The 21,848-nt window shown below is 39.0% G+C and overlaps 1 protein-coding gene across 1 annotated transcript in view; it reads right to left on the reverse strand.

The window, feature by feature from the left end:
* The window catches only part of SLC16A9 (solute carrier family 16 member 9), a 58,113-nt gene that overhangs the window by 27,503 nt on the left and 8,762 nt on the right, over positions 1-21,848 (reverse strand). Inside the window, exon 2 of the mRNA XM_024561326.3 lies at positions 3,476-3,702. Within this exon, the coding sequence (XP_024417094.1) occupies positions 3,476-3,671 (196 nt within the window). The 5' untranslated portion in view covers positions 3,672-3,702. The remainder of the gene's footprint in view (positions 1-3,475; positions 3,703-21,848) is intronic.

Here is a 21,848-nt window from a genome sequence, read left to right on the forward strand (position 1 = left end):
TACCCTGAGCTACAGTCCAAATCTAGGTTTGTCAGACGCAAATGTTGGGCCTTTAAATTCCAGATATTTAGACACAGTCTCGACAAAGTTCCAGCTCTCCCTCCTGCCCGCTCCCCCACAAATGCCTTTGTCTTTCATCCTGAAGGGACCCTTTCATTTGTAGATTCTTTAGCACTGCTTACACACGTAATTTTATTTGTGAGTGATCCTGGTCCTCTAATAACCAATGTTTGTTGAGCACTTATTACCGTGTGCCAAGTAGCATCTCAACTGTTCTACGCAACAATCATATAAGGTAAGTACTTTTATTATCTCCAATTTAAAGTTGAAGAAACAGGCTTAACAGGTTAGAAAAACTGGGACTCAGTTGTCGCTTCCTCTTAAGAGAACGGGCTTCTGATTGGGTAGGTCAGTCACCCTCGAGGACAATAATGCCCATCTCAGTGCACAGTTTTCAGGACCAACTAAGATCCAGAAAGTGCAAGTGGCTGGAGCCAGGCACACGAGGGGCACTTAGTGAACATAAGGGGCAAGCACAGGAAAAACAGAATTTGTCTATTGCTTGTCAGTTGTAATTATTCTGCTGTGCCTTGCTCAATTATAAAGTTCCATGGGTCCCATCACAGAACTAGTCAAAGATGGCAGCTACCATGCCTTCCCTGGACAAAATTGAGGAAAGAAAATAACTCATTTTTCTCAGACATGATTTGGCCTGCCTGCATGAGAATCACCTGGGGAACTAGTTAAAGGAGACTCCTGGGCCCATCCGAATTGCCACACCACTCACAGATGGGTAGCAAAGTGGTTTTTTAGACAAGCTCAAGAAATGCATACATACCCCTGAATTTAAGAGCAACTGTATATATTTTACACATATATGTAAGGCCCATCTTTTATCAAAAAGATGTCCACATATGTACACATATGTATACACACATATACATTATCTTTTATCAAAAGGATGCAAAGATGTCCGTTTACACGCATTTTTCAGCATAGCCCCACCAGAAAAGGACTGTGGGGCACCATTTATTTTCTACGATTTACATGGCATAAACAGTGCCACACGCAAGCAGAAACATACAGTAATTCCCTTTATAAATAAGTCTAAGCAAATCACGCAACAAGGAATTATCAAAAAGCAAATATTAAAATCTAAATAGAGAGGCCTTAAACCAGTCATATTTCCCAACTGAAATCACTTTTGGGGATTTAGAAAAATTCACTTTTCTGGGCCCCATCACAGACTGACTGACTACAGCATGCCTAAGGGTCAAATCCAGGTGATTACATGCTGAAATTTCTCCATAGATGATTCTAATTATCCCCCTGGTTAAGAACCACTCATAACCATCTCAGTCACCAACATGAGATAGACTTTTCCCATTTCCAAGTTATTGATCTGTTTGTTTATCTGTAGAACAAAGTTTTCAACAAAGTAAAGGGTTAATGCGATTCACACACTTGTAGACACCTCTTGCTAATACTACATGACCATCATTTTCAGGATTTGTCCTTTAACTTATGCTATGAAGAGCCAAGGGAAGGCAACACCACATCTGTTGGGTGGACACTAACCAAGGGCACACACACATAAGTGGTAGCTCTTCATTTCCCACCATTTCCTCATTCTTGAACCCTTTGGTCTCCTTACTCTATGCTCATCTTTAAAAGCTTTCATTAGCTGGTCCAAGTGCCTCCTCATCTAGCTGCTGACATGACAGTTAACTGATTTGCACAAGTTCCCTCAGCTAAACAGTGGTACAGCCAGGAGTTGACTTCATCTTTGACTTAAGACCAACACTCCTCACCTCCCAGTACTTGTTGTCTCCACTGAACTTCAGTGGGATGCTCTCTCCATCCAACCTCAGGCAGGGCTGGCTTCACGAGGCTATGATCTGTGCAACTGCACAGGGCCACACACTCGATGAACCAACTGTTCTGTTGCTGTCTTGAATTCTTAATTTTTTTTAACAAGAGGCCCTGCTTTTCTTTGTTTGTTTTTTGCACTGGGGCCTGCAAATTATGCAGCCGATCTTACCTACAAGAAAAGGGGACTGTTCCCGGCCCTTGAGACAGAGTGAACTTAAAGAAAGTATAGAGCTGCAATTCAGTTTTCAGAGTCTCAGCCTCAGCTCTGACCGTCAGTGGATTTACATTTCAGTTTAACTTATTTGCTGATAGAAATGATGGCCAACTGGAGAACATTAAAAAAATTCTCTCCCCTTCACATTAGATCATTTTCTCAAAATCCATACCTTCAACCCTCTTTATTAACATGTCGATTATCATCCACTTGTACTTTGCAGTTTTGCAAACAATTCACATTTTGAAAAATCCTTTCAGATGAGATCATGCACATTCATGGTGGTAAAGCATCAACTGGAAGTAACTGGTTTTGTTTTGTTTTAAGAAGTCCCCTTAAGGGTTCAGGAAAGACAACATTTTAAAAAAGCAATGGCTTATTTTAGAGCTGCAAAGCACCTTACAAATCTCCACATTCAATGTCCGTACTTCCTCCCTAAGAATAGAGATTGTGATTAGCACAACGAATCACCAAGTTCAGAGCACAGAGGAAGAGAGAGACCAGACCCCGAGGCGGATGACTGACCCTAGATCGCCGTTTTAGCACACCTGTAAATTGTGCCAACAGAATTACAGTGATGATCACTAAATATTACCGCACAGTTGAAACTATTACTCCAGAAATTGAAGTGTCATATGATTTTAAGTCTTAAAATGAAAACGAAAACCTCTCTGCTGTTCTCTGTAAAGATGATAGGAATCACCATTATATAAGATGGAAACATTTGTCAAACATATTACTTTTAGAGACATTATATGAAGGTCACACAAAATACATCACATATATCTCATAAATAACACTATATTAAAATTCTTAATAGCATCATCATTGTGAGAAGGGATTACCCTTTGCCATGTAAAACTTTTCTTGTAAAGGTGACACAAAGGTAGGACGTGTGATTTGATCACAGTGGATCTGAAGTGGAGAGACATAATTATGCACCATGTAAGAATTTCTTACAGGAACGCTGCATGTCATTTGGTCCTTTGGTCATAGCATTCATTGGACATACCTGAATCACTACTCTCCTTCCCCTGTATCGTTCTCACTCATGAAAGTGTGTCTCTCACTAGACTGTGAGCCTCTTAAGGACCGGAACGATGTGTCTGCTGTCCATCTTTTCATAGTCAGCATCTAGCACACTGCCTTGCGTACAGTAGCACATAAATGGATAAAGAAATGAATGAATGAATGAATGAATGTCTTATGCAATTTCTGTATTTTCAATTTATTACAGTGAAAGAATGGTTCTATAATCTCAATGAAGGCAAGAGAATGTGTGTTATGCTTTAAAAACAAATAGCCTACTATGCTTTATACAGTGTTAGGATGCAACAAATACAATCAAATGACTAATGAGTGAGGAGAAGCATAAATTTATCCACTTACTTGCAAGCAAGCCAACTCCACTTGCAAGGGATCCGACCCAGGCTGTTTTTCCTTTTCCTTCGCCAAAGGCATCCAGCCATTCTATGTACAAGACCCCAACTGCTACTGGGGATCCATAGCACAGAAACTGAGTAAAGAAGGAGACGAGCACAATCACCCAGCCCCATCCGCCATCAGGTGACTTCTTGATTTCCATCGTGAGGAGATCAAGGTGCTTCTCTGAGGGTCTTAAACAAAAACAAACAGAAAAGCATGTTTAGAGTATGGTGGGGCACAGTATTTTGGACTTTAAAAATCTTCTAAATTAAAACATAAAGATGTTTTTGAAAAATACATGTGGAAAGGCATAAAATATCATTGGCATATTAATTTAAATTTTTTTATTTATGAATTAAATACAGAATATATCTACATAGCTCAAAAAATTTTTTTTAATTATAAAAAAGCATAGAGTGAAAAGTCTCCTTTCAAGTTAGTTCCCATTCACCACATTCCCAGCCTTATCCAGCCACTCAAGTCACTGATTTTGGTTTCTTGTTACACTTTGGGTTCCCCAGGAAGACTCTTAGCAAGAAAGTTCATTGAGAGTGTTCTCTTCCTATGAAAGGGAATGGACAGAAGAAGGAGAGGGTAAACTACCATGTGACATGAAGGAAGGGAATTTCTAAAATGAGGATGACCATTTAGAGTTGCCCAACTTGGGAGCTGGCCGGTGTTGATCATTCCCTCGGTAAGGACCCCCCAGGAAAGAGGCATGCACGGCCTCTGGAGAGGTGGCTCTCCTCAAAAGAGGCCATCAGTCTCCAAAGGGGTTGTCAGCTGAAGGCCAACTGCCAGCAGCCCTCTCAGCAGCTTAGGCAAGGAATCTTTCATTTTTTGAAGGGCAGCTGGAGGGGACCTGGGGGCACATCACAATGTTCACCACCTTGAGTATCCTTCCTGAGCTTCTTTATGCATATACAAGAAAAACCCAGCAAATCGCCTTAGATTTCCCTCTTTATTGACAAAAAGCAGAACATCGTACATTGTGTTCCATACCTTGTTTTAGTCACTTAACCTCCTTAGAGATTTTTCTCTATCAAAACTAGACAGCACCCTTATTCTTTGTGTGTGTGTGCGTATACAGCACATACTTTATATATATATATACACACACACACACACACAGTAATATCACCATATGACTATACACTTGTTTATTTATTTACTTATTAAATAGGAAAAAAATCACATGGTTCAAAAATAAAAAGATAACAAAGGTATAGAGTTTTCATCTATTTCCTGCCTAATTCCCATATTTTCCATGCTTATTTCTTTTATATCCTTCTAGAGATTATGCATACATATGTAATTCAAATATGGATTTCTTCTATTATTTTACACAAAGTAGCATGTTATATACACCTGTATGCCTTGCTTATTTTTACTTCACAAATATCTTTTTTAGAGTTTTTAACTTGACAAATATCTTGAAGACCCTTCACATCACTGCACAGTGACCTTCCTTTTTTTTTTTTTTGCTTTCTCTTGCATTGTGTTCCCATGTAGGTTTTCTCTGAGCTCCCTAACTGGCCCCCTATGGCTAACAGGGAAGAACAACGCTGCAATAAATAACCCTACATGTCCATGTCACTCTCTGCATGTGTGCATGTCTGTCAGGTAAAACCCAAAAAAGAATCTCTGAGTCAAAGGGTATGTACATTTGTAACTGAAATTAGCATTAGCAAATTGGCTTCAAGTGATTGAACCCATCTATGTTATCCCCAGCAATTTTGGGTGTGTTGTGAAAATTTTGGATTTTTGTCAATATGTTGGCTTTAAAAGAGTATTTCATTATAGTCTTAATGTGCATTTCTTAGCATTCTCTGAAATGCCATTTGTAATTCCTATCTAATTTGGGGGTATAAGTGGGTGCATGTCTGGATTTTCTATTCAGTTCCATTTATCTATCTATTCGCTCCCATTACCACATTAGTTTAATTACAAAATCTTTTTTAAAAGTCTTTTAAATATATTGTAAGTTCTAGTGGGTAAGTTTCCTTCTCTCTCTCCATCATTGCAATGCCTTTCAGTATTTTCTGAGCTCTTCTTGTTTATTTACTTTCTTATATAAATTTCAAAATCAGTTTGGCTCTAAAAAAAACCCGATGGTGTTTTCATGAGGACTGAATTAAATTGTGTGTTGATTTAAGGAAAATGAATACTTCGATGATGTTGACTCTCTCTAAGAACATGGCGCTCCTTTCCATTTGGTCAAGGCTACTTTTGTGTTCTTAGTTTTTAAAGTTTTCCCCAACAGATCTTTTTATTTTATCTTTAGATATTTTATCCTTTTGGCTAACATTATAATTGAGGTTATTTCTTTGATTTGTCTGTCTGTATGTTAATTTTGTATCCCACTAACTTACTAAATTCTCTTATTTGCAGTAGATCTTTGGACAATTCTCTTAGGTATATACAACATACAATAAAATATAGTTATATAACTCATCTACAAACTGATCGTTTTACCTCATTTTGAACTTTTATACTCCTCATTTCCTTCTTCTGTCTTTGAATTGAACAGGACACTCAGAATAAAGGTAAATAATAAGTGTACATCTTCGTCTAGTTCCTAACGTCAGTGGGAATGCCCTCAGATGTCCTGGTACTGCCTCGGAGGCTTAGATAAGCTTATTTCACAAAGTTAAGAGACCACTCATATTTTTCTATTTTTTGATTGATATAAAGAATGCTTATGACATTTTATCAAATGCACTTCCAGTACTCAGGGAGATGATTATGATTTTCTCCTTATAACTTTTAATCTAATAAAATATGTATTTTCTACTATTAAACTATCCTTGAATTACTGGATTAAATCTTTCTTGGTTAATGCACTATTTTGATTATATCAATCTACATGGGGGGATTTTTAAATTTGTAAGTGAGATTTGTTTATTTTTAATTTTTACTAGGTGTTGGTATCAAAATAATATTTTTTTAAATTTGAAAATGTTTCTTTTTTTCTGTAAGTTCTGAAACAGTATATGTGGCAATGTATTTGGAGGCCTAAGGCCTGATCTCCCCCAGACCCCAACAGGGTCTCCCACTTAATCTACACCCTGTTGTCTCTTCACCCTGCCAGGTTTATAATTACATCCAGCAGAGTCTTCTTCGCTCAAAGATTTTGCCAAGCTATTGCCTTGGCTGTGGTTTCATCAAATAATAGGTAAAGACATTAGGAATATCGTTCATGCACATCCTTAATTAGATGGTAAGACTTTTGGCTCCCTGAAAAGAGGCAGAGTTACACCCATCAATTTGCCTAAGCTTCAGCAAATACCCTCACTTTGCCTTTTAGAGCACTGGGCAAAAATCATGTCCCCGCTTGCCACAGGCCTTTGTCTAAATACCTTCAATATTTAGTAACTAGATATTCGATATTTTAACATTCACTATTTCAATATCAAATAACTGAAAACTGAAAGATGTTACAATCTGTGCACAACACTTTGGGACTCTAAATGCATCTCTCAGACCACACTATGGAGTTAGCAGACAGAATGCTCCAAACTTCCAAATATCAAAATCCTTGGAAGTAATCAAGCATGTCCCTTCTCTAGAAGTTTACTCCCTCGAGTACTTACTCTGTTATAAAACAAACAATATAATTCTGGTCCTTCTCACGACAATTTAGTACTTTGCAATTTTTGTTCAGAATCCTTTTTAAAGAAAATAATAAGAGTCTTAATTCCCCAAACTAGATAATATGTGATAGCAATAGCCAAACATCTAATGAGACTAAAAGGTTCTGTTAAAAAAAATATATATAGGCATATGAGCCCTGGCTGGGTGGTTCAGTTGTTGGTCGTCCCATGCACCAAAGTTTGCAGGTTTGATCCCCAGTCCGGGCACATACGGGAGGCAACTGATCCATGTTCCTCTCTCACATGGATGTTTCTCTCTGCTCCCCCTCTTCCCTAAAATCAATAAACATATCCTCAGGTGAGGATTTTTTTTAAATGCATATAAGATTCTCCTTTATTTAAATCTTCGAGTAACAGCACATTAGGAACTGTATTCATTTAGATAGGCCAAAAAAGCAGAATCATGAAAATGCCAGTATTTTCTGGAGGGGGTAGAGTGAAAGGGTGAAGAGTGGTATCTTCCTTCCCAGTTTTCAGATCTAAATAGAAAGAAATGCCTTTATACACCAAATAGCCCTTTCTTGCCTTGCCTTAGATGACATTTCAACACATAGGGCAGGAGACGGAGAAATTCTTAGCACAGTAAATAGTTGGGAGAACAAACCTTTGAAATACAAAGCTCTCATGTATATCAACTCTGACTAGAAAGATGAATTTTTATAAAGTGTTGACTAACAGCTTCTGACATTTAATTGTTTCATAGTCTGAGATACATGAAGCATCAATAGAACATGATGGAAAATACCATTTTGTGATTTATTGTTTTCTGCCAGGGTAATAGCTTTCTCCTGTAGTTTTATCTCTTCCTTAGATGACTCTCATTTGCTATTTCCCTGGTATTCTATACTCTGTAAGGTGATTTCACAAATAGACTAGTTTCCATTTCCTCCCTTTTGCAGTGGTACCCAGTCTCCTTTGGGGGATTTGGGTCTTCCTTATGGGTAAACAGCCGGTGGGACTATTAATCAAGTTATTTGATCTTGACCTGTAAAGTGGTACCTGACCCAAGCAAGGCCAGTAGGAACTCTCTCCCAGGACCCTGAATCTTGAGTGAAATGCTGTATATAATGAAAGAAAAATATTTGGAGTGTATTGATCCCAACAGTCTTGCATTGAAGAGATCTTCTGTCAGTCCGTCTACCTTGACTCCCTAGGGACACCCAAGCCTAGTGTCTCCAACCTTGCATTTCATTCTGTCAACTGACTCAGTAAATTATTTTGTTAATTTAGCTGGTATTCATTGCTTTGTGTGCAATAGAATAAACAAATGGTGAGTACGCAGTAATTTCAAGTTGGTAACTTTACCTAGCCATACCCCACTTGGTCCCAAAAAGTTGACTTGGACCAAAAATTAAGCTCCTGAGTCCAGTCTATGACCACAAAATATGGGAAATGTAGATATATCTTTTTTTTCCTGAAACTTTCATCTTATTACCCTTCCTTCTTCATCTTATGATCTAGTATAAATTATCTTTTCTGGCATTCTTTTAAATAAAAACTCTAAGTTAACTAAAATTTCCACTAACCCACTTATCCTAGTGTTCACAGAAATATAGCATTATGAAAGTAGAGTTCATTCAGAAAGTTTTTTGATCACTTAAAATTTTCCTAGCTGGTGTGGCTCTGCAAATTGAAAGCTGGCCTGTGAACCATAGGGTCGCTGGTTCAACTCCCAGCCTAGGGCACATGCCTGGGTTGCGGGCTGGGTCCCCAGTCAGGGTCAGGGGGATGTGAAAGGCAACCACACAGAGACGTTTCTCTCCCTCTCTTTCTCCCTCACTTCCCCTCTCAAAAAATAAATAAATAAAATCTAAAAACAAATTTTGAAAAAGGTTTTGATTCACTTACAATTTAAATTGTATTGCACTAGATACCAAGGGAAACCAGAAGAATTTGCCCTAGAGGGAAATAGGGCAATAACCCAGTTAGGAAGGTATGATATATGCATAAGAGGGTATGTGGTTGAGCACCAAAGAGGTGGATTAATATTGAATGTTTAGGAGTCAGAAGGAAATGAAAGTAATCAAGTCAGGAGTAGGAGAGGGAGGCCTCGCACAGCAGGTTAGTGCTAAGGAACAAGGGAGAGACTCACAGCAGGGTCGCTCTGGCAGGCAGACAATGTGAACAAGGGTGAGGAGTGAGGACAGGGCTGACAGATTTGGTGGAAAATGGAGAGGGATGGTTATGTAGGGCTCAGACAGGAAAACAGAAATAGAGAGATGGCACTCTCAGCTGAAACTTAAGAAAAGGAAAGTGTCTCAAGAAGCCTTTATTTTTAACCCCCAAATAGAATTTGCAGTTATGTAATAAATCCAGCATGAATAATCCATTTATATTATCTAACTGCCAGATTTTTTTTCCTAAAAAAAAAAAAAAAAAAAAAAAAACCTAAACAAAAACTGAAGCAACAAGTTATGTAAGTTCCAGAAGGTATTGTTTTATTTGGACTAGCAGGCCATTAGTATATTCAAAATTTGGTGCTCTTATTCATTTGCTTCTAGGGAACACATACATTGTAGTATGTTGCTAGTACACTCTTTGAGAATTTGGAATCTTTTAACTAGAGTATTAACAAACCTGGACTCTGTATGACAAGCTATCTTGTAAAACTCAAAACTAGAAACTATTTTGAGAGATACACTGTAAATACACTGTAATTTAGGGGCAATCTTGTCACACATACCACAGGGTCTGATGGGATATCACAAAATGTTAACTTATGATCTATGTGTATTTCTTATCTTCAACTTAAATATATTCCACATATTATAAATCTCCCTTAAAGAAAAGGGCATAAATAAAAATAACCATAATAAGATAGTGTTATTCAACAAAATTTGATGATCATTACTATAAAAGATTGCATAACTCCTAAAGCTACAATGTGTTGGTAGAGGATAAGGAGAATTAAGCATTTTCCCAGACATTTCCTTCAGAAAATGAAAAGGACTGCTGAGGAAAAGCTTTTCAGTCATGGTATAAAGCTTTTAAGCTCCAAGGCCTTACACTGCATTTAGTTCTGTTGAAATAATGCCAATCCTTTGTTATTTCCTCAACTCTACACTGGCTGAAAATTTCTATTCTCCCAGATACGGGATGTCAGAATTGCATATTTGACACTTACGAACATTTAATATTGACACAAAAGCTTTCTGTCCCTGAAATGCACCCATACACACGATACTATTTTGGCACATTCAGATGATTTACAATTGTTTGATCTTATTTTTAGTTGACAGTTCTGTCTTGCCTTTGTCGCACCAACGATAAGCATTCTTTTGAATGGTATCTATAAACATCTCATAAAAGTTACATTTTTCACTTGAATTATGGAAGGAGTTAAAAATGGCAAATTTTTATTTGAAGTTCAATCACTACCAAATTACCTGGTGCTTAAGCACTTTATTTTAATCAGGAGCCTAGGCTGCTATGACTACATCTTAGGGGAAAAAATGCTTGATTCCAGGTTGATTTTGTCTTAATCTGGTCATCTGTGAGGTGAGTCACAGGTCTCTATCCCTGGCGGTCCTGCCCTGCCTTCAGTTACACTGATGCCCCTCTCCCTGTGCAGAAGGCTCTGCCCCGTGGGCCAGTAAGGAGACGGCAGAAACCCTCGTGTACGGCTGTGGGGGTGAATGGCTGGAATGGGGAATGACCACTAAAGGGGACAGGGTTTCTTTTGGGGGTAACGAACATGTTTTTAAATTAGTTCAAATGCTTTAAAGTAGACTGCGGTAGGTACAGTTTACGCAACTCTTGAATAAAATCCACTTATGTGTAATATATTAATTAAATGGGTGAACTTTAGCATATGTGAATTTTTATTGCTCAAATGAAGCTGTTAAAATAAAACACATTCGAAAGCTACAGAAAATCACGTTTTGGTTCTGACTCCAATACAGGTTAACAAGTTTCATAAACTAAACGGCACACCTGTTCTGCCGGAAGCAGTTTCCATCCATACTGGCCCCGCTCTTTCCCTGCTGTGACCTTTGCCCCTCCAAACATCCAGCATTTGTTGCCCACCACTGCGGTTTGGGTGAAGGGATTCTGGGAATTGAGGAACAATTCTCTGGGAATTCTCACAAACATCTCATAAAAAGAAAGATAAGTAATTCTTTGGAATTCTAATAAAATATAGGAAAACAAATATACTTAATATATACTGAAGCTCGGACTTCAAATATAAATTATTATGTATTTCCTTTCATGGGAGACAAGCAGAAGAGGGGCAGTTAAGATGTTAAGGTGCATATCATAAAAGGAGAATCTAGAAAATGAAAACGGAACATAATTTCAGGGTTTCTAATGTAAACATCAGTGACCTTTGGCTGCCTTATGTACATACAGAAGAAGGATGTAAGGAAAATGGTAGAGAGCAAGTTAACAATATTGTCAATTGCTCGACGGCTTTCCTTTACTCCTCTTAATTTGACCGTAAAGATGGAGTAGAGAGGAAGAGGGGATGGTTTTCTAATATCTGGTTCTCATATGGTAGGCATGGAGTAATGGTTAAGATCATGAGCCTTGTTAGAAGCATATCTGAGTTCCGATCCAGCCTGGGCTACTCACCATGTGTTTTTGAGACTATTAATTTCCCCGAGCCCCAGAAGTCTCATCTATAAAATGGGATAACAGTGAATTTAAATTATAAAGATCAGTGACTACTACAGCAGTAAAAAATGTCAATAAAGACTAGCAATTACTTTAATAACCATATGGGATTTCTGGTAACGTGAAAGCCACTTTCTAAGGAGTAGTTACTAGTTAGTCACACCAGAGATCTACAGTAACTGGTTACCGAAACATTTATAAATCGTTTTAATCTTTAGTTATTTCTTAATACTTAGAACTTTTAAGCCAGGATCTGAATATTGGCAGATTGCAATTTGGAGTAATTCAAAAGAGATGTTTATTAGTAGGATTTGTTTTCAAGTTTCAGACTCAAGGCCTACCAGGGGTGTCCAACCTTTTGGAAATCTGCCCCACACTGGAAGAAGAAGAGTGGTCGTGGGCCACACATTAAATACATCGCGACACATAATCACAAAAAAATCTCAGGATAGTTCAAGTAAACTTACAATTTTGGGTTGGGCCACATTCACAGCCACCCTGGGCCGCAGGTTGCACACTCCTGGACTGTGTTAGGATTCTCAGAATTTGCATTTTTAGAAAGTCACCCTGTGATTCTGACCTGTGCTGTCTACAGATGCGCTGTGAAAAACACTGCCCAGCCAGGGTGGTTCTCAACCCTGACTGCACAGAATCACCTGGGAGTTTTTAAACATCCCTGCTGCCAGGTCCCACCCCCAAACCTCTCTAGGCTAGAGGCTGTCTCTTCCTGTCATTCTAATGTGCAGCCAGGGCTGAGAATCACTGCCCTGTGGGATGGGAGAACGACTTCCGACCAAACGTCAAATCTCCTGTCCCAGCGGAGGAAGGACTTAGGTGAGGGACGGAAGAGGATAAGACACAGCTGGGAGTAAAGCGGGGGCTAGGGGTGAGGATCTGCTCTCAGCCCACCCACCCCCAACGCAGCAGCCAGCACCTGGCTGGGGTTTTTTTAGCTGTACTCTGTCATCTATGTTGTCAAGGACAAAGCTTATTTGCCCCTGAAAATCTAGGTTTCAAATAGAAACAAAGCAAAAATTCTTATAGGAGTGATGACCAAGGCAAAAGTTATTTTCTTGACTTTCTCTAAATGTTTGGGAAAACACAGAAAGGGATCATTGTCTAGGATACAAAATTTAAAAATGACTGCATCCACTTGTTTTCAGATTTTTAAGTTTTTTTTTAATGAAAATAGAAGAAAGTGGCATAACAAAGTATCAAACAACTCAAAAAGAAAAACCTTCTAACATGCTAACACACCTAAGTGAATAGGAAGGTGATAAACAAATAAGCATCTCTCTCCAAAGAATCAAACTTTTACAAAACAAGGGAGCAGAATAATTGGACCTTCTCAGGAGGGCATGAATTATCCTTCCCAGCACAAGGAGTGCAGAGGGAGGACAAAGGAATGGATAGTTGTCTGCTCCCTCTTCGCTTGTGACATTTGGGTCTGTTCCCAGCAGTGGTGGCAATGCTATTAACCCCACATGTACTTTGATGTGGCAAATCCCCAAAATTTCTAGCTGATGCGGCTAAAGAATGAGCTCAGTTTCTTCCTTGTGGCCCCAGAACAAAGACATGTCGTTGCCAGCCAGAAGAGAGAAAAGTCTTTCCTGTCTCTTTCCCATTTTCCCAATGGCCAAGCCTGGGCACACTGCCTGTAAAGAGCCACTTATCCAACCACAGTGCTGCTCTCTGCTGTACAGCAGCCCAGGTGAAGGTGTGGGGAGAAGCAGCTCCCAGAATCTCCAGGCAGCCAGTGCCAAAATAGTCCCCCAGGGGTCCCAGCCACACGCCCAGCCAGCCGCTGCAGTCCCCAGGACAGCAGGCATGGGGGAGGCAGGTATAACTCTGGGAAGATTCTAATGATGATGAGGAGGATGATGATGATGGTGATAATCATAATAAAGCTTTCAACATGATGATGGAGTCACCTATTAATTTGTTCAAATTAGCAAAACAACCTCTCAGTCTGGGGGAAATTAGTGGGGCAGAAGCTGGGATCTTTTGGTAATAGCATCATGTAGTTCTGAAGAATAGTTAGAACAATTTCTGCATTTTTTGTTACATCAATAGCTTCAATTTCATCAAGTACACACATAGACATTTATTTCTATAAATATGTGAAGACATATATTCTGGAAAATTTAGTATAAGGAAATAGGAGCATGGGCTTGGGTCCTAGATAACCTGAGTACACACCCCAGCCCTAACAGTAGCCAAGAATGTGACCATCATCAAGTCACTTAAATATCACGGTGCCTCACTTTCTTCATCTATGAACTGGGAGAATGACAGTACTTACCTCATCAGGCTGTTGTGATGAGTAAGTAGGTTAGTTTATGTAAAGCACTTAGCACAGCGCCTGGCATACAGTAGTCTCAAGATAAATCATCATTATTTTTATCCTTTTAAATGTAATTGATTGTTTTAAAAATGTCCTTTTAATCTTTATGTAGAAAGTACTATCCCTACAAACACATCTAACCAGACATCCATGCCTCCCCTGCTTCCTGACACAATAGTGTACACGCACATGCACACACACCATTTTTACCAAATTCCTCCCTCAGAAAGAAAACAGGGATATGGAAATGGCATTTATCAGCACCTTGGATAATTTCCTGACAGTAAGACAAAGCCAGCGAATGGAAAGAGGGAAGTCTCAGTGAGCAACACCCGCAGTGACAGAGACAGACTGCTCTTAGGTCACCTGGGGCTTCGGGTCACCAAGAGCCAAGAGAAGACAAAACAAAGAGGCACTGAGGTCCAAACAAGGTTGGCCTCCGTTTCCTTTCTTTCAATTTCTTTCTTCCTCTTATTTCCTTCCTTCCTTTCGGGTGAACTCCGGAAGCCACCTGGCTTACTAGCACCCCTTTCCCACATGCCGCTATGCAGTTATTCAGGTATTTGTTGGTAGAATGGAGGTGAGAATTAATCATCACAGTTGACAAAGGCTACAAGTGACTTTTTAAAATCAGCTACTTCGCCTCTTACACACCGCATGAAGTCAAGTTTGTCTTCACAGTCTTCATACCCCAGTTTTCTACTCTTTCCCCAGTTCAAGGAGACCTCTTCCTTATTCAGAAGACACCTAAGCTCTTCCTTTCTAAACTAGTTCTCAGGAAAAGGTGGTAACTCTGTGTGCACCAAAAAAGCAAACAAAGGATCCCAATTGAGGGCTATGTCTCCCCATGAGCGTGTCTCTCGTCACCAAAGCATACACTGAGATCTGCACGGGACCTCTCGCTTGGCTGCATTGTACAATCTCCTTTGGAGGTTAAAATGATCTCGGCCTGGGCCCACCCTAGACACCGAAAACAGCATCCCTGGGGTTGAGGCCAAGCGGTTAAAGGGCTCAAGGTGACTTCAATGTGTAGTTATTGAGCAAAAGGACTGGGGTATAGCACTCTAGACCATCTTAAATCATTGCCCAGCCGAGTGTAGAAGCATAAAATGAAAGACTTCACTGCTGTTACTTATTTAAATTGATCTTTTCACCCACTTCAGTCATGGCTGTGGCAAACATTTCAAATGTCTTTAAATCCCATTAATGGTACCATCCTTTCTGAGGAATTCCCTAAATAGTGAGATTAAGAATAGTACCTTTCACAGGGTATCTTTTTAAAATACATCAGACTCTATCAGATAAACATTGATACTGCCTCATTCTACCCCAGTGTCTACAGGCTCTCTGCTAGATTCTATTTAAGGCTCTCTCCATTTAAGCCTAGGAGTTACCACCTAATGCAGGTTCATAAATGTCCCTATGCTCACATTCTTTTACTCTGGAAAGTTGACTGTAAATTTCGTTTAACGGATACTCCTTGATTAATTTTAAAACTTTTTGAATGGGTATTTTTTAATATGACTGAACTTGCTCACATCATTCAGGGGCTTATAACTAAACAAAATGATATCAAAATAACAATAATATTACTTTGACATTCCTTTGAAAATAACACACAGAGTATTATGGTCTTTAAATCTCCTTTAACCTCTATTCTTTGAAGTCTTTTCCAAAGACATTTCTATTGATTTCATAAAAGTCTTTTAATGTTCTTGCAGCACAAAAAACACTAAACATTCCCAGTCAACATATATTTAGAGTCAGTGTTAATCACTGCTTCCTCTACGTGCTACTTATACCCCCTCTTTTTATTTCATTGTGGCATACATTCTAATTAGTCACTTATTTGTCTTTCTTCTTTTTTCTTCACTACACTGAAAATCCTCTGGGCTCAGGGCTCATGGTCTAACTCCCTAAAACACTGGCAAAAACAGTTTGATGGTGAAAACGATACTACTGGGAGCTATCTCCAAAGGTAGTTCCCCAAGTATAGTAAAAATGCCAAATCTGTACAACCTGGAAAAACCTAGACCTCGATGGGGCATTTCCCCTGCCTTTAGGGCCCTTTGAGGTCCCGCAAATGGACGTTATTTACTTATCCCCTCAAGGACACACATCTGCGTTAGTAGTGATTTGTTGGGGGGTTTTCCCGATGGGTGGAAACGTTCCCATGCCACAGAGCCAAAGCATCAGCAGTGAGTAAAATACTCCATGGGAAGAACTTCCCTACTTGGGGAATCGCCTCAGAGCTCCATAGTGACCAGGGAACTCACTTCACAGGACAAATCATACAATCTGCAAAACCTGGCTGATTTGATAAATTGTGCTATCATACCCCGTCCTCTGGTCTTGTAGAATGGACTAACAGGGCAATCAAACTCTATTGACAAAACTTACAGTTTTTCAGTCTACCTTGGCCTAAGGCTCTTCCTTTGGTATCACTCAACCTAAGATCTACCCTCCCTGGCAAACACAGACTGTCTGTCTCCTTTACAAATTATTACTGGCAGACCCATGAGATTTGATCAAGAACTCGCACTGCTGAAAAGAGGACTCCTGATTTACTATAAAGAACTCATAAGGGCCCTTAAAACTAACTCACAGCTCGTAAGGCAATCTTTCCATAGTGTGCTCCTTGGAGACAAAGGGCCACAACATCCTGATCCCCAGTCAGGAGATTACGTCTATTGAAAACACTTTTCTCTTCAGCCAGGAAGGAAAGGGCCATATCATGTCTTACTACTAACCTTGGTGCTGCTAAACTAAAGGGTATTTACTTACGGATTAATGTGTGTCATTTAAAAAGGACACCTACACTTGAGTGGTCATCTCAGCCTACTGGAGATTTTAGGCTGAAAATCTCTAAACAACACAAGACCAGCACTGGAATTCTCATTCTAGGACTGAGGCAGATAGCACCTGATGCAAACAGTTCTCTCTAAACCCTGGACCAGGTTAGTCATACACGATTCCAACCAGCAACCCCTATATTTGATCTTCCTTTTCACCATGTTTGTTTTACTTACTGATTATATTGCTATTATAACTTAATTTGTATATGAACAAAACTCTTAAGAAAACATTCTTCCTTTTCCTAGATCTTTAGTCTAATTTCAAGATGATCATACTCAGATTCTTATGTTTGCTTACAATGACTCCCCTATTTGCTCTTCAACAGTTACCCAACAGTGCCAACTTAACTGATTCTTGGATATACATACCTGAGCTAATCATACTTATGATGAACTGGAGTTAGTGGCTTGGCCCTCAAGCCTTGAAAGCTCACATAACCTATCTTGACACAACACTAGATTTAAAGTAATTTTTTATTCTCAAATCTCAAAACAAAATGTTGATGAAATACATGACCTTTTATCCATAAGATCCCCCCAAGCCACAAGGGATTACCCATAAATATAATCTGGACTCTGACAACTTGTCTATCTGCTTTGAAGATATGAATGGTTCAGGTGGAATCTTGGGTTTTGTCCCTTTAAGCCTGGGTAACTACACTCTTCTATATTATTCAAATGACCAGGAGTTCATACCTCAATGGGCCTTAGGTGACTACAATGTTACCTTTTACAACGTCTCTCTGATGTGGGGAAATTCCGGAAAGAATACCACTCAATCCTGGAAAGTAGATATCCTTCCACCCTGGGATACTACTTGGGGACTAGATCAAAAGTCTGGTGCTTGATGGAAAACAAATGAAATCTATCGCTTAGGGAATCAGCCTGAAAACTAGGAACAATCAAATGCTAATCTTTCAATCCTGACCCAAATATATAGAGTCCTCAGGTGCTCTTTTAATCACTCTCATGATAAATCACATGATGACCTTAATGTCTTCTGCATGGGTTTGATCATCCAACTATGGTGAGGGGGAAGTCTCTGCCTCAGAAATAGGACTTAATACTTCCCTCAGGTTTGGGGGAAGTATTAGTTACACACCCTCACTTGAAAACACCAGTCGTTTCCCCTTATATGGGACCCAAATATATGCTGCCTTACCAACCCGATGGTGAGGCAGATGTGGTATTTTTATGCTAGTACCTGATGTTGTTCGCCAGAAAGCCTCTCTCATCCTCTACCATTATCCCTGATCTATGCTCTTTTGTCAATAAACTTCAGTCAACATGAATCAAATAGAATTGGGATTTTGGGTATGGTCTTTTTGGTCCTCTCTCCACCCAAGACCCCATAATAGACTGAGGCTTTACGCCCTTGCCAGAGCTTTCTTCCCTTGGTATGGAGTAGCTGAATTTAACAAGCCTATCAGAAATCTTCTTATTTGTGCAGCACAGCACTGAACACTACTCCAGCTGATCCTGAAGAACAACAAAGAGCAATTGGCAATCTGGGTGAAGTAGTACAGCAGAACCAGGGGCTCCAGTTGTGTTAGCCAACCAAGAAGGTGGTACTTGTGCCCTATTGGGAGACAAATCTTGTTTCTATGTCAACAAATCAGATAAAGAGAAACAACAGCTTGAGATTCTAAAACAAAATGTTAAAATCCTTGAACAGAAAAAACATTACGCTATAAATTGGGATTGGACAGACTTATTTAGCTGGCTGCCCACAAAAATAGGGACCTGGCCTTTTCTATTTTCAGGCTTTAATCACACTGGATTTTGTGATTATACTATTTAGGTGTCTTACCAGATGCATTAAACAACAACAGCTACTACCAGAATAAGGTAAACTAATACCCAGAGACATTACAACAAATAAATCCAACTGAGACCACCTCTACAAAGAACTTTTGATTTGAGGGACATGAGACTTAGCTGTGCTCCAACAAGCCTCCTTGTTGCCCAAATGTGACCACTGTACCCTCAGGAAACTGCTTTCCCTCCTCTGTGGGGCATGACATACCAGGAATGAACCTCCCTTGATGAGGGATCAATGTTGCTTTTCAATGATGGACCAATAATATTTCCTCATGGTTGATCATCAATGTTTTTTAAGAAAAAAAATCTAGATCAAAAGGGGGAAATGTGAAAGATGAACAGCAAAATGAGGTTTATATTGTCGAGAGAGCAATCTACATGGATCTGTAGAGTAATGGTTATAAGAATACTCAACAGTATAAAAAACACACAGAAACCATAAAAAAAGGATCAGTCAAAAATAAAGAATGAAATATATGAAATAAATAATACACTGGAAGGAATAAAGAGTAGGTTAGATGAAGCAGAGGATCAAATCAGCGATTTGGAAGACAAAATAGAAAAAAACACCTGAGCAGAGCAGCAAAAAGAAAAAAGAATTCTAAAAAATGAGGAGAGCTTAAGAAACCTTTGGGACAACATAAAGCGTAACAACACCCATATCATAGGGATAAAAGTAAGAGAAGAGAGGGAACAAGGGATGGAGAACCTATATGAAAAAATAATGACTGCAAACTTCCCTAACATGGTGAAGGAAAAAAAAAAAAAACCTCAAGTCCAGGAAGCACAGAGAGTTCCAAATAAGATTGACCCAAAGAGGCCCACACCAAGATATATCATAATTAAAATACCAAAGCTTAAAGACAAGGAGAGAATCTTAAAAGCCACAGGAGAAAAGCAGTTAGTTGCCTACAAGGGAACTCCCATTAGACTGTCATCTGATTTCTCAACAGAAACATTTCAGGCCAGAAGGCATTGGCATGAATATTCAAGGTGATAAAAATAAGGTTGTAACCTACCACCAAGGCTACTTTACCCAGAAAGGCTATCATTAAAAATTGAAGGAGAAATAAAGAGCTTCCCGGACAAGAAAATGCTAAAGGATTTTGTTACCACCAAACCCGTATTGCAACAAAAGCTAAAGTGCTTGCTTGTTTGCTTAAAGAGGAAAGAGAAGAAGAAGAAGAAGGAGAAGAAGAAGGAGGAGGGGAAGGAAGAGGAGAGGGAGAGGGGGAAGGAGAGGAAGAAGAAGGAGGTGGAGGAGGAGAAAAAATAGAAGAAAATAATTTAAAAATAAAATGGCAATAAATATGTATCTATCAATAATCATATTACATGTAAATGGCTTAAATGCGCCAATCAAAAACATAGGGTAGCTGAAGGAATAAGAAAAGAAGACCAATATATATGCTGCTTCCAAGAGACTCACCTCAGAACAAAAGATAAACACAGACTAAAAGTAAAGAGATGGAAAAAGATATTTCATGCAAACGGAAAGGGAAAAAAGCTGGGGTAACAATACTTATATCTGACAAAATAGACTTTAAAACCAAGACTATAGTAAAAGACAAAAAGGGACACCACATAATGATAAAGGGGTCAAGAAGAGGATATAACCTTAGTAAACATTTATGCACCCAACATAGGAGCACCTACATATGTAAAGCAAATACTAGTGGAAATAAAAGGAGAAATCAACAAAAATACAGTCATAGTAGGGTATTGTAATACCCCGCTGACTTCAATGGGTAGATCTTCCAGACAGAAAATTGACAAGGAGACAGCAGCCTTAAATGACACACTAGATCAAGTGGATTTAATTGATATCTATGGAGCATTTTGCCACAAAGCAGAAGAATATACATTCTTTTTTTAAAAAATATTTTGTTTATCTATTTTAAGTATATTTTTATAGATTATGCTATTACAGTTGTCCCATTTTTTCTCCCCTTTATCCCCCTCTGTCCTGCACCCACTCCCTCCAGCATCTGCCCCCCTTAGTTCATGTCCATGGGTCATACATATAAGTTCTTCGGCTTCTCCATTTCCTATATTATTCTTAACCTACCCCGGTCTATTTTGTGCCTACCAATTACGCTTCTTATTCCCTGTACCATTTTCCCCCACATTCTCCCTCCTCCCCCTCCCGACTGATAATCCTCCATGTGATCTCCATTTCTGTGATTCTTTTCCTGTTCTAGTTGTTTCCTTAGTTTTTTTTTGTTTGTTTTTGTTTTTGTTTTTTAGGTTTAGTATTTTTGAAGAGGGAGAGAAACATTGATGTGCGAGAGAAACATGGATTGGTTGCCTCTTGAATGCCCTCAACCCAGGACCTGGACTGTCCAGGCATGTGCCCTGACCAGGAATCAAACTGGTGACCTTTTCGTCTATGGGATGATGCCCAACAGACTGAGCTATACTAGTGGGGGCCAAAACACACATACTTTTCAAGTGCACATGGAACATTTTCTAGGATAGACTACAGGTTAGGGCACAAAATAAGTCTCAATAAATTTAAGAAGATTGAAATCATACCAAGCATCTTCTCTGACCACAATGCTATGAAACTGGAAATCAATCACAATAAGTAAACTGAAAAACACACCAAGACATGGAAGCTAAATAACATGTTATTAAACAATGAATGGGTCAACAATGAGATGTAGGAAGAGATAAAAAAATAACTTGAAACAAATGAAAGTGAGGATGCAAGAACCCAAAATCTGTGGAGGCTGGGAAAGCAGTCCTAAGAGGGGAATTCTTAGCATTATAGGCCAATCTCAAGAAACAAGAAAAAGTTCAAATAAACAATCTGACTTTAAACTTAAGGGAACTTGAAAAATGACAACAAACAAAGCCCAGAGTGAGTAAAAGAAAGGCAATAATAAAGATCAGAGCAGAAATAAATAAAATAGAATCTAAAAAAATGATACACAAGATCCATGAATCCAAGAGCTGGTTGTTTGAAAAGATAAAGGAGATTGACAAACCCTTAACTAGACTTATCAAGAAAAAAAACAGAGAGGACTCAAATAAATAAAATCAGAAAT

Source organism: Desmodus rotundus, chromosome 4, assembly GCF_022682495.2.
Source record: "Desmodus rotundus isolate HL8 chromosome 4, HLdesRot8A.1, whole genome shotgun sequence".
In the NCBI taxonomy this organism is placed as follows: Eukaryota; Metazoa; Chordata; class Mammalia; order Chiroptera; family Phyllostomidae; genus Desmodus; species Desmodus rotundus.